General features: G+C 50.1%; 1 protein-coding gene across 2 annotated transcripts; it reads left to right on the top strand.

Annotated features, from left to right (window-relative positions):
• The first annotated feature begins 679 nt into the window (after positions 1-679).
• efr3a (EFR3 homolog A (S. cerevisiae)) lies at positions 680-12,769 on the top strand. Of its 2 annotated transcripts, XM_085929522.1 has the most exons (24): positions 680-1,158; positions 3,010-3,086; positions 3,338-3,465; positions 3,609-3,759; positions 4,327-4,448; positions 4,893-5,042; positions 5,920-6,066; positions 7,169-7,247; positions 7,381-7,516; positions 7,728-7,799; positions 8,277-8,444; positions 8,510-8,624; positions 8,752-8,803; positions 8,873-9,045; positions 9,423-9,498; positions 9,646-9,807; positions 9,882-10,013; positions 10,078-10,145; positions 10,219-10,346; positions 11,230-11,315; positions 11,619-11,667; positions 11,730-11,833; positions 11,904-11,953; positions 12,023-12,769. In XM_085929522.1, exons 1-24 carry the CDS (start codon positions 1,149-1,151, stop codon positions 12,126-12,128), a joined length of 2,541 nt encoding a protein of 846 aa, XP_085785648.1. In that variant the 5' UTR covers positions 680-1,148; the 3' UTR covers positions 12,129-12,769. The 2 variants fall into 2 exon arrangements, with proteins under 2 accessions (XP_085785648.1, XP_085785649.1); XM_085929523.1 differs by lacking the exon at positions 7,728-7,799 and having other exon boundaries at positions 681-1,158.
• Positions 12,770-13,121: the final 352 nt, after the last annotated feature.

Here is a 13,121-nt window from a genome sequence, read left to right as displayed (position 1 = left end):
CATGTCTTTTTTTTTCATGTTGTATTTTGCAATCGAGAAGAACATTGTAGTCTATCAATCAAGGCAATAAAGGGTGATGAATAAATAAATGGATCAATTTCAAGACTAGAGTCCATGTTGGGGTCATTTTTATAACTATGTATTTACAGCCTCGCTTATTTGCCTTGAAGAAGAGTCACGTCCAATCCTCTCACCGGGCGCAAGTCTGAAAGGTCTTTAAGAGATTAAAAAGAGCAAACGACTTTTACGCTTTACTAGCGCGGCCTGCTGCTATTTTTAGTGGGAGGATGCTGGCTAATTTGCCTCGACACTGAATTTATGGGGAAACGTCCCAAAAGATTTGCACCCTTCATTTGACACAAATGCACACCCACACTTCCACCTTTCCTATTGTTCTGGGCAGACAGACGACAGCTCATTTCTTTTCTGAATTCTATTTTTAACAATTGGTGTTCACTATGAAAGTAAAAACAAACCTGATGAAAACCAAGCAGCAGAAAGAGAACACATCATGTAATGATGTAATGAACATGTAATCAATCAATAAATCAATTTATAATGTGACAAACTGACGAAAAGTAAAATAAAAAGTTAAATGACGTCATCTTACCGTTATCTCTCGTGCACGCGCGCGCGCCATCCACACCTGCGCGTTCCATCACGGTGCATTCATGGACCCTCGGTTGTTTGAGTGTCACTCGGGAGACATACACTTCAAGAGTGTGGAGGGGTTCTTTCGTTTCTTTTCTCATCTTTTTGAGGGGATTCCCGTCATCGTCCAAACACTTTTTGTGGCTGTGCTACCGAGAAGGAAGTCTTGAGCAAGTGCGACGGGCGGTTTCCGTCTTATCTTGTGACCCTCCAAAAGCGCCACACACAAACACACACACACAGTGAGCCGGAACCGTGCTCGGACGTTAACACGAACGCTGGGCAGACTACACGTCCGCGGAGCGGGTTCGGTTTGCGTCGTCATCGACGACGGCGGATTTTGCGCTCTGTGCTGACTGTGGTGGTGGGTCGGGTGCCGTCAGGACACGGAAGTGGTGGCCTGCCTTAGCCATTGCGATGCCAGGTGGCGGCAGAGAACATGGAGGCTAACTAACTAGCTGCCCACGCAGCCTCTGCGGCACTTGGACGACACCAATATGCCGGCGGGTAAGAACAGAAAACATTTCCAACTTGAATGGAGATTACTATCTGGGACGAGGACGCGAGAATTGACAAGTCCGAGATCAAATATGAGTGATGCGTTTAAGGACCCCGCGGGTGGAGAGGCGTGTTTTGACAAAAAACGTGAACCCCCGTTTATCGCGGGGTAGGCGTGCCAAAAATAGGCGCGAATGGAAAAGATCCGCTAATGTAGAGCCCTATGTAAACATTTCCTTTTCTTTGATACGTCCGTCCAACACACTTTAAACTGATCTAAATCTAGACATGTTTAAAATCAGTTCCGAACCCACACGCGATTCCAACTACCGATATTTTCTACCCTACTGTATTTTAAGATTGCTCAATTTGGTGGGACTTTAAGAGTAACCCAATTCCTCTGTCTTGAGCTGCATCTTATCCAGAAGAGCTGCCTGATATGTTGTGGCACTCCACTGAAACTGAGAAGACAAACAGCTCAAGCTCCAAACTTTGCCGTATATGGCACAAAAGGCCGCTTAAAAATCTGCACTTCAGTGGTGGAACACCGTTTTTTGTGCTCGCCAACAACTCTTGAGACATCTCATGGACAATTAACTTTTTTTGCTATTAAAAACATTTTCTTGTGTATTTGGAGTCTCCAGGAGTGTAGAAAAGTGTAATATATCCCTCCAGGTCCTGCAGAGATACTTTTATGATCTGTTTGGGGGGCTGTTTTCTATTCTGTTCAATTTTCTCCATTTTCTATTACATATTTTTATCTATTACATCACTTCCGTTGGGGCGAGACAAACCAAACAAGTCCGTGTAAATATTCTCTGACGGTAATCCGGTCCGTGGCGCTAAAAAGGTTGGGGACTACTGTTGTAGACTATAAATGATGTTCCGACCCCACACATTGGATCGGCCCTCTGGGAAAAATCACGGCTCTCCCGATTACCCAGCACGTCAATGGCGCTCGATTGACATCTTGGAAAAGTCCAACAGCTCTTATGAGTGTGGTGAAGTCACCCCGGAGCGCACCTGTGTGATCCGCGAGCGCCAAAGCTGTCAGAAATGATTCCGAGGTGGCGTTGGCCTGTCCTGGAAAAACGGATTAGTGTCTAGGAAAGGTCACGACTCAAATGAACGCCGCCTCTGCAGACACGTAACAAAGCTGCCCTGGCCAGCCTCACACGACGACCCGATCAAGTCACAAATCCGCACTTAGACCGGAGAGACTTTGGTTGCGTCTTGTTTTTGTGTGTGAGCGAGTATATGAGAATGTGTGTGTTGATCATGCCCATTGGTGTGTTTGCTCCGTGCATACGTGCGTGCGCCTGGCGCTCGCTCATGTTGCTGCTGCAGGCCAGCAGATGTTTGACGGACGTCGGAGGACATTGAGCTTGTCTTTCATGCCCCATTAAGTCCCCCCCGCTGCCATGCCAGCTTCGAGCTGAGTGTTCAGACTTTGAGGAAGTGCTATTGCAATTAGTCGCTATCTGTTTGAATGGACAGACATTTCTGGCGGCATCGCCTTTCAAAAGTCTGAAAGTTGAACCGCGACAGCCGCGAGGCGCTTCTCCATTTGAATGTGAAAATCTCTTTTATTCCATTTGAAATAGCTAATTTGTCGTTTCTTCCAATCAAATTAACTTGCGTCGTTTGGGCACCTTTGCTCAGGTGTTACATTTCAATAAACATGTCAAAATAGGATGATTCCAATTTCTCAATGGGTATCGGTTGTCCGACCCGGTTCTTTGAGACCATCTATTTGAGTATCTCGCAAGTCGCATTGTAGTCGAGAGCAAGCAGGAGAGAAAACGGAACTGCAACTTTGCCAGCTAGCGCGCTAACGGTCCGTTTATGATGGTGTTGCAGGGGTTTGCGGCTGCTGCGGGCCGCTCAGACCTCGCTACAAACGTCTGGTGGACAACATCTTCCCAGAGGACCCCAAGGTGAGATGACTTGTTCTTTGTGTTTTTCAAATATCATTCTGACTCACACACACACACACACACACACACAAAGCCGTGACGCTAATTTTGTAGCCAACTCGTTAACCTTCAAATGTCCTCCCAAGTCGAGTCCATTCCAAAACCAGAGAAACATATTTTCATGCTTGTTGCGTGAGCACGTCGGAAGGACCTCGAGTCCGTGCTAGCTATTTGTTGTAGCATTGTCAGCATTCTTGCGTTCTTGCACTCAGGACGGTCTGAGCAAATCGGACATGGAGAAGCTGACCTTTTACGCCGTGTCGGCTCCGGAGAAGTTGGACCGCATCGGGGCGTACCTGGCAGAGCGCCTCAGCCGCGATGTGGTGCGCCATCGCTACGGGTGAGTAGCACGGGCCGCAATTGGTGCCCAAGAGGGTTGTTGGACCATCGTACGCCTGTGCTGGAGGCAAATGCTATGTTAGCATTGTGGCTAGTGTTCATACAGAGCTAAAGGGGCCGTTTCTGTGTGTGCTCGCTGCTCAGGAACGTGGTGATTGCCATGGAGGCCCTGGACCAGCTGCTGATGGCCTGTCACTCGCAGAGCATCAAACCTTTTGTGGAGAGCTTCTTGCACATGGTGGCCAAGCTACTGGAGTCCAGGGAACCTGACCTGCAGGTCCTGGGGACCAACTCGGTGAGAACGCCAGAAAAATGTGCAAGGGGGGGATGGTCCAGGCACGAGCTCCCTCGCGTTCTCTCTTTGAAAGATATTTTTTCCCTTGCCTGCTCCATGGTGAACACTTCATCCCAGCAGGAGGCCGAGCTGCATTATTTACCACTGGTGATTTTTATTTATGAGTGGGCTTTTTTTGGCGAGCAGCCCTTTTTCTATTTGTGGTATTTCGAGACTGACGAAGGAGCCACCGACAGCTTGGAGGCGGGGCGGCGCTTTGGGGTTCACTCTTGGGTTAATGGCAATTTCTTCCTTCACAACGTGGCCTCGTCTGTGTGGATGTGTGCTGGCGTCTCGTTTGCGTGGGATCCTTGATGCGTCATGGCGCAGGAAAAAAGAAAGAGATGGCCGAAGCTGCTCATTAGGCACCAAGCCAGAGCAGACATTTAAATATGATGCTCTCCCGCAGCAGCTCTTCTTTGTGCCACAGCAATATGAACTAGATTTCTAGCAAGCATTTAATAACTGGCACTTCACAAATTGGTGAAAGTAGTTGTCACTGATGAGTCCTTTTTTTTGTTTTTGCAGTTTGTGAAATTCGCCAACATTGAAGAAGACACTCCATCCTACCACCGCCGCTATGACTTCTTTGTGTCTCAGTTCAGCGCCATGTGTCACTCCACCCACGAGGACCCGGACACCAAGACCAGGTCGGTACCTCTTGGTCATTAATGATGACACAGGATGTACAGACATTTTGTCTACAAACAGTTCCAGATATTGTAGATGGATACATCTGATTATAATGAGAGATGCGTCAAACATATGTCGGCATTGATGTATAGCCGTGGTCACGGACTCCGGTCCTCAAGGGCTCTCATCCGCAATGTTTTTGAAATGATGACCTCATCAGCGAGCTCTGTACATGCGTCACGAGCGTTCTGTTCATTTCAGTTAAGGACAGGTGGCACCCGAAGGTGAGCCCTGATGTATACATTAGACTTAGATATTGTCTTGACAGATTTATCCACGCGAGTCATTTTGTTCTGCTCTTTCCATGTGACACACACAGCGATAAATGTCAGAAGATAACGAGAAACATTTTCAAGTCTTAACTAATGTTGCGCCCAACTGTTTTTGTCCGCGGGCGTAAGGATCCGAGTGGCTGGCATCAAGGGTCTGCAGGGGGTGGTCCGAAAGACTGTCAACGACGAGCTGCAGGCCATCATCTGGGAGCCGCAGCATATGGACAAACTCATCCCGTCCATGCTCTTCAACATGCAAGACACTGATGACATGGACAGGTAACTCAACAGCAATGGCGTTTGCCGTCATTTCAATGTGAAAAGATGATTTCAGATGGAGGCGTTTTGAGGGACTTTGTTTTTGCCGGTCTGCTGAAGTCGTTTCCATGTCAACAGAAATCTTTTTTTAGACATTTTCCTGCCTTCTTTTCTGTCTTCCTCCTTTGGCAGCTTTCCCCCGGCTAAGGGTGATTATTTCCCCCACGCAACTGGAGCGTCTCTGTGTGTCACCAGTGTCCAATTATCTGACCGAGATCGGGTCGGCGCCGCCGCCATCTGCCATTTTTAATGGCGTTCCCATCGGATGCTCGTATCGACCGGCCTAACGACCTCGCCTGCCCGCGCCTTTTGCCCGGGCAGCCATGTGAAATATTTTTCAAGGGTCAAAGTACACTTCTTGTGAGACATCTAATTTCTCAACTCCGCATTACCAAAGTGAAAATAAACCCACAATAACAGTTAAAGCACCAACTGAAGAATAAAATCAGTAAACCTCATTCGAACAATGGCTAAGAATGTGTTTTAAGGTGCACGAGGTCATTCGCAAGAGAGGAAGCAAGTGGTAACGCAAAAGCCCCCCCCCCTCCGAGCCTCTGCTTAGTCCTGGCTTTTGTTTAACGTGACGTTGTTAATGTGAAGCCTCTCAGCTTGCATCTTTTCCAAAACGCAAGGAGCGACATTCTTTTTGCACATTTTCAGACCGAACCATTCGCCAACTGACTGTTCTCCATTCTGCGCTTTCAATGACATCCTTTTGGACTCCAAATGTACAAATGTCATCTCATTTGAGCCATTGTAAAAGATTTGCTGAGTAAACTGATGGTTGGTTGCGGTGCAACTCACGTTTGCTGTTTATATATATGTATGTGTGTGTCAGGGTGGGGGCAGTGCATCCGAGCACGCCCTGCGTGTCGGGTCAAGACGGCAACGAGAATCCGGCGGCGCTGGCCGAGAGCTGCTTCAGAGAACTGCTGGGACGCGCCGCCTATGGAAATATGAACAACGCCGTCAGACCCGTGCTCGTGTGGGTAACACACACACACACACACACACGCGCCTGGGTTGCAATTACTTACGGAAAACACATCAAAATGATTGCACACACGCACGCACTGGTGATGACTTCCCCCTTGCAGCCATTCGATAAAGGTGTGGTCATTTGCATGCCACTTGTTCATTTTCAAGGCATTGAGTGCACGTCTCGCCTCGTTACGAATGTTCAATTCCCCGGTCTTGGCCTTTGGGGGTCTCATGCCCTCCGGCGGTCGATCTCATCGCTCATGTGTGACGTCGACCGGCGTTGTGTTGAGCGCCTCGCACGGCTTCTCTCTTTTCTTTCTTGTGGTGTCACTGGCCAGGCTGGGGGGGCGCCATGCTGCTATAAATAGAAGCACTGGGGGAAGGAAGAGGGGGGCCAGGGGGTGCTCACATTGACGTCACGTCGGACTGCAGCTTAACAGAGGTTCTTGTCGGTCCTCTTAAAATGGATGCTGCGCCTTTTTGTATGCATACTGATGTCCTTGTGGACGCTTCTGCAACGGTTTTAGCCTGGCGAGATTATCGGCGTTTGTTAGTTTATTTCCGTGCACGGCTTCCTGAGACTTTTTTTTTTTCCCCCCTACTGATGAGACAGGCTGGTTTCAAGATAGACGAACTGGCTTGGGGTCAAACTCATCTTTGAAGGCAATAGAAGCGGGCCAATCGTGGAGTTGGCGACCATTCCCGCTTTGCACGTTGTCAACATTCATGTGAGCGGGATCACAAAGGGAAAAATGTGCACATTGTGATGTCATTTGTTTGGGAGCCCGATGGTGTGTGGAGAGAAGCTGTTGTTCTTGTCATTTTCGCCGCCAATAGCGAGGCCTGGCTGCGGAAGCTAACGCTCATTTAGCACCGCCTAGCTAAGCGTGACAATCGGGGTACGTGATTGACAGGTCGCCGCACAACACCAGCGACCTCAGGGAGCGGTAGGCATCACGCCAGCTGCCGTCGTCCTCATCGGGAGGCGAGCGGCAGCTGCGGCCCGGTCGGCGAGCCGATCTGTCGGCCGCCATCTGCGGCGCGCGACCTTGTGTCGACTTCCCGCGCACGCGTGACTTGGTGACATGAGAGTTTTGCATCCGCAGCCACCTGGACAACCATCACCTGTGGGATCCCAACGAGTTTGCCGTTTCCTGCTTCAGGATCATCATGTACTCCATCCAGGTCCGACTCATTCTTCACAAAAATCCCATTTGAACTTCAACGAAGCCGCCGTTAGCCAACGAATAATGAGCTCTTGACAGAACTCAGCCCAGCATGAAATAACAGCGTTGTTGTTCTCCTGGCGGCGTGGCAGGCGCAGCACTCTCACCACGTCATCCAGCAAGTCCTGGGCCACCTGGATGCCCACAACAAGAGCCCGCCTCGGGTACGTGCCGGCATCGTACAAGTGCTGCTGGAGACGGTGGCCATCGCTGCCAAAGGCTCCGTGGGTGAGTCTCACTAACGGCCACAATTTTATACACTGCACCCAAAATGTCGACTGAAAATACCCTCGTAGCTATCTGGGAGATTGGAATCAATCGTTCATCATTCCATCCATTTTCCGTTCCGCTATGTCACATGTCGCCCGGCACGGCTTTTGTGTGTGTGTGTTTGACCATCTGCGTTTTGGCAAAATAAACCAAAATGTCTGTCGGCCAGGAAGCATCCAAGAGTGCAAAGGAGGCGACGCGGCGGACATCGAACACGCCACCCCTCCCAACGTGTGGCTCGGTATGGCATCAAACGTAGGGCCACTTGTCGTCGGGCAGGGCTGGGGAAAATCACCGCGCTTTTATGAAAATCAACATGACGTTTCGTTTGATCGTTGATTGGAATTTGTTGATATCAAATCATGATAAAGTAGAAATGGATCGTCAGTTAATAGTCCTTTTTGAAATGTTTTTCCCCTCAACATTTCCTGAAATGTCACTTTGGTTTTTGTTTGAAAACGGTGCCCCAGAGCAGAAATGTTTGCCCAGGCCTGACAGTGCCAACGTGTTCTGGCGTTTGCCAACGTGTTCTAGCATGTGCCAATGTGTTCTAGCGTGTGCCAACGTGTTGTAGCGTGTGCCAACGTGTGCGAGCCTAGCCTAGCCTCAGAGGCAAGCGGTCATAGCGTGCGTTTGTTTGTCGACGCGATTTGGACATTCTTGCTCACGCAAGCGGATTATGCATCTCACTGGCCACCGGGCGGCGCCGTTTGTTCAGGGCCGACAGTGCTGGAGGTGTTCAACACGCTGCTGAAGCACTTGCGCATGAGCGTGGACCTGGAGCTGGGCGAGGGCTCCCGCAGGAACTCGGCCTGCAGCACCTCGTCAGGCCGCAGCAAGGAGAGTGACGAGCGTATCGTGCAGAATGCCATCATTCAAACCATCGGTACGCATTTGAACACAACAAGTCTGTGCGCGCCCAGCCGACACGCTTTTCTTGCGCTCCGACAGGTTTCTTCGGCGGTAACCTGCCCGATTACCAGAGGGCCGAGGTAATGATGTTCATCATGGGCAAGGTGCCCGTCTACGGGACGCCGTGCCACACGCTGGACACCGTCAAGATCGGGTGAGTCGTAAGGAACTTCGCCGGGCCACCTCGTTACTTCACTTAGAATTTCCAGCCTGTTGACGCAACAACCGCTGACGTTGTTGTTTTGTTTTTCCTCTCAATTTCCGGGACCTGACTCCTTCAGGCATCAGGGGACCAAGAGGATCCAGACCATGTTGCTCAGCTCCCTCATCATGGTCAGACACCACTCTTTCAATTAAAACGGGTCTTATTCCGCATCTTGATTTGCGTGCCATTACTTGCAGGTGACGTCAGGTTTCAAGTCCAAGTCGATGTCGGGCGCTCTGCCGTCCCCCTTCCTGGACCCGCTCTTCTCCATCTCTTTGATGGAGGACAGCGAGCTGCGCCAGCTGGTGCTCGAGATCCTGCTCAACATCATCGACAGACACGATAACCGCGCCAAGCTACGAGGAATCAGGTGCCGCCCGCGACTTGCCTCCGACCGGCTGCCGACAGCAGCTCGGTGCCAAATACGATTGGTTTCACTTCTGACAAATGCAATACATTTTGGAAATCGTCGTCTGCCTGACATGTCCTAAACGCTGGATGGTAAACTCTTAATGCAAATTGCTGAACGTAAATATTAATGCAAATTGCTCAACGTAAATAACGCTAACCGAAAGATGTTGAATAAAGCTGCATGCCGAATAATTCGAAACACTTGCTGCTAAATAACGAGACACAGTAATTGCCCAATACTGCTAAATATGGTAAACGCTCGACGGTAAACAACGCTGCGTGCTAATTGCTCCAATCCGGATGCTAACGCTAATGTGGACCGTGTGCGTGCCCAAGGATCATCCCCAATGTGGCGGCTCTAAAGATCAAGCGGGAGAAGATTTCCAAGCAGGACGTGGCCTTTATGAAGAAGGTTGGTCATTATGGTCTGTTTGCTCCCAAAGGTCGCTCATTAACGGCCGCTGTCGTGATGACGCGTGGGAACCAGGAGGAAGGCTTACTTGTGTGTGTGTGTGTGTGTGTGTGTGTGTGTGTGTGTGTGTGTGTGTGTGTGTGTCAGCACGGCCAGCAGCTGTACCGCCACATCTACCTGGGCTGCAAGGAAGACGACAACGTGCACAAGAACTTTGAGCTGCTCTTCACCACGCTCGCCATCCTCACCATCGAGCTGGCCAACGAGGACGTTGTCGTGGAGCTCGTCCGCCTGGCCGTCGCGGTGCAGGTCCGCGCCGCCCAAAGTCGCTCCTCGCCTGGCACTTGTAAACACTTCTCAGGCTTTCAAACGGGTTTCTGTAGGACATGGCTCTGTCCGCGGAGGAGAATTTGTCCGTGTGGCTGCGTTGTAGCTTGCTGGCCTTGGTGGCGGCGTACCTCAACTTCCTGGGTCAGATGATCGCCAACGCTGCCTTCTGTCAGCACGTCAGCAAGGTCCGCAACTCCGCCCGACCCTTCGCCCGCTCCTCCGCCCACGCCCGCTCTTGTCGTCTTTCAGGTGATCGAGCTGCGCAACATGGACGCTCCCTACCTTCTCCCCGAGCACGTTTTCCGTGACAAGTGCCCGTAAGTCCATCTTCTTCTTCTCGGTCTTGCCCTCCTCCCCACGCTGAGCTGTCTCTCGGTTTGGCGTGCACAGGCTTCCCGACTGCCTGGACAGGGACGACGTGGCGCTCTTCTTCCAGAGCAGTGACATGGCAGAGAGTCTGGCGGGCGCTGGCTACAACGCCGACAGACTCAACGTTCCCTATGTGCCACAGGTCACAGGTAACGTCACCTTTTGTCCTTCTCTTCTGCTTCTCTCCTCCTCTTCAAATTGCCCGTCCCGACATCATTCTCCCGGTCACCAGTTTCTCGTAGTTTCTTGTCCATTTGGCGCAAGGTCTGCTCCAAGCGGAAGCTTCGCTTTGAAAATTCTTACGTGACTTTGATGTTTCCCCTCTTCTGTCAGTGCTTTACACAGTGGGGAAAATCCTGCACAGGTGCAAACAGACATCCAGAGGTAACCATAGCAACTGTAGTCACCAAGCAGAGTACCTACGTGACCTTTGAAACAGGCGTTCTCAAACCTTAGGGGTCCGGCGAGCAAGAACCACCTAATAATCCTCGTTTGGAATCATTCGGGTGTTTGCAAAGCTCAAATTGATTAGATTTGGACATTGGGGGTTGCTACCGGACGAAGATGATGATCTTGAAATGAAATTTGATGTTTCTGAATTATTTTTCATTGCAAAACAAAGCGGGTAGTAATAAATCGACATTTGACAAACTCACCAATTACCAAATATTTGGTTTGTGTTCCAATCTCGGTACTCAGGATCTCTTAGTGCGGAGGTGAGCCAACGATACACATCATTTGTTGCGATATTTATGAGGGGGACCCCAGTTTGAGAAGCGCAGCTTTGTAGTGTTGTTGAGTCGCTTACCGTTTGCACCGCTAACACTTGCGCACCCCCCCTCCCCCGCCGCGGCTCACGTGGCGTCATGGTGAGTATTTGACCAACTCTTTCTTTCATGTTGTGGTTGGAGGAAGTCTTGTGTTAGCTTGTGTTAGCCTCATAGCTAAAAGTAGCGCCAACGGGAAGCGCGCACGGAGTTCTCTGCGTCGCCGCCGCCAACCTGTTAGCGCTGACCTTGCACCGTCCCGCAGATGAAGAGCGCCTGACCCGAAGGAAGAGCTTTGTGGACACCATCTCCTTACAAGTTGACATCCTGGCCAGCAGCCTGCCGGACAAGGTCAGTCGATACGCCCGTGACGCCGACGGCTATTCCTCTGACCACTTTCTACCACCAGAGGGTGATAGTGAGCAAGTCGACTACAGTTGACCTTGATTTCTCCTTCTATCAGGTCTTATTGTCATCTACAGTATGTTTGTACAACGGTGCCTCGCAGTCTTCTATTCTTCCTCCGCAAAAAATGAGGAGCAGAATTCTTTGCTCTGCTTGATTTGTTGATTTTTGAAAGTTGATTCGAGTCCAATGTCCTGTTGACCCACCGTCAACTCTCTTCTGGTGCAATACACCCCCATGTGCGTTTAGTCGCAGCTGGCCGAGGAGATCACCTTTGAGACCCTGAAGAAAGCCATCGGTAAGATGCCGACGCATTACAAAAAGACAACAGCGACAAACATCAGACTGTGAACACCTCAGACACGAGTGTCCTGGAGGATCAAGAACGCGAGCGTCGCCGGCAGGTGATGGAGAAATTCCAGAAAGCTCCGTTTGAGGAGATCGCGGCGCACTGCGAGTCCAAGGTACTCACAGTGTATTTAACAGTGGCGCCTACGCTCACCTAACCTGCCCTCCCCTTGCGTGTCCACGTAGGCCAACATGTTACACGAGCGTTTGGCGCACATCTTTGAACTCACCATCAGGTGAGTACCCAACATCCTCACTCGATGCTCGACTCGCAATGAGCTCATGGCGTCACGTGCCCCACCCAGACCTCCCCCAAGCCCATCCGGCGTGGTGTCGGTTTCCTCAGGCCACACCCAGCACCAGTCGGTGCCCATCTACGAGATGAAGTTTCCTGACCTCTGCGTCTACTGAGTTCCACACGCCACGCGTTTGTAGTGTTGTCACTCATATCACAGCATATGGAAAGAGCAGCAGTGTCATCATCACAGTGCACTTTCACGAGCGTCAACAAACCTTTCAGAATTCAAAATGGCCACCGACAAAAAAGAAGTTTGGATTAAATCCCAAGAAAGTAAAGCGTGAGGACGCTTGGGAAATTCTTGTAAGCGTACGCTTCCATCTGGCCTCCAAATAAATGTTAACGTTAGAGGCACCGCAAACGGATCCGCTCAATCAAGCGCAGTAGGAAACAGATGCCCATCCGCTTCATTTTGCCGAGCAAGTGTGGTTTGTTTTAGCGCTCGGTGCTTTTTTCAATCACGACCAACTTGATTGTATTGCGGGAGACGGGAAGTCCGTCGTCAGTTGTCGGGACGCCTTTGGTTCGTTCACAGCAAACGATAGACGCTGGTTATTTTGAAAGCGCTTTGTTGTTTGTGGTCGAGTCATGACAAAGTTGCGGAAATAAAGTTCACTCGACACTCCATCTTGACAAAGTGCGTCTTCTTTGGCACATTGCTTTGATTTGAGCGGCCTTCACTCGGCTTGTTCCTTTTCCTGTTTTGAAGCTCACCTTGTTTGGCTATGAGCGGGAGGAGCTTCCAAACGAGAGACTGCCCAAATGGACTTTTAGATTTTTGCCTATTTCAGTAAAATGCAGAACAAAAAACCTAAGGATGCGTGACATTTAATCATCTCACAGAGGTTGTGTTTGTTTTTTTGGTGGAGTTTTTTTATTATTATTATAGGATCTAGCCATGTTTCCATGGTAACAGCCGGCGACATGCTGCAGCATCAAGTAAAAATAGAACAACCCTCTTGTTCTAAAAATCACAACACGATGTCTGGACTACGATATCCTCTGCGAGCTGATCTATTTCCAAATATGGCTGTCATATCTACTTGACTAGCACAGATAGAAAACAAACCAATCAACTCTGCAGATCAGTCCACAGAATCTCCTCC

This window comes from Syngnathus leptorhynchus, chromosome 14 (assembly GCF_054491065.1).
Source record: "Syngnathus leptorhynchus isolate UIUO chromosome 14, UIUO_Slep, whole genome shotgun sequence".
Taxonomy (NCBI): Eukaryota; Metazoa; Chordata; class Actinopteri; order Syngnathiformes; family Syngnathidae; genus Syngnathus; species Syngnathus leptorhynchus.
Note: the sequence above shows the minus strand (reverse complement) of the source record. Positions and strands in the feature narration are given on the sequence as shown.

Bases quoted from the DNA above. Each gene is read 5' to 3' on its own strand.
- efr3a (XM_085929522.1), top strand. The intron at 3,760-4,326 runs GTGAGAACGCCA...TTGTTTTTGCAG, and splicing joins AGGTCCTGGGGACCAACTCG to TTTGTGAAATTCGCCAACAT. The intron at 9,808-9,881 runs GTCCGCGCCGCC...GGGTTTCTGTAG, and splicing joins GCCTGGCCGTCGCGGTGCAG to GACATGGCTCTGTCCGCGGA.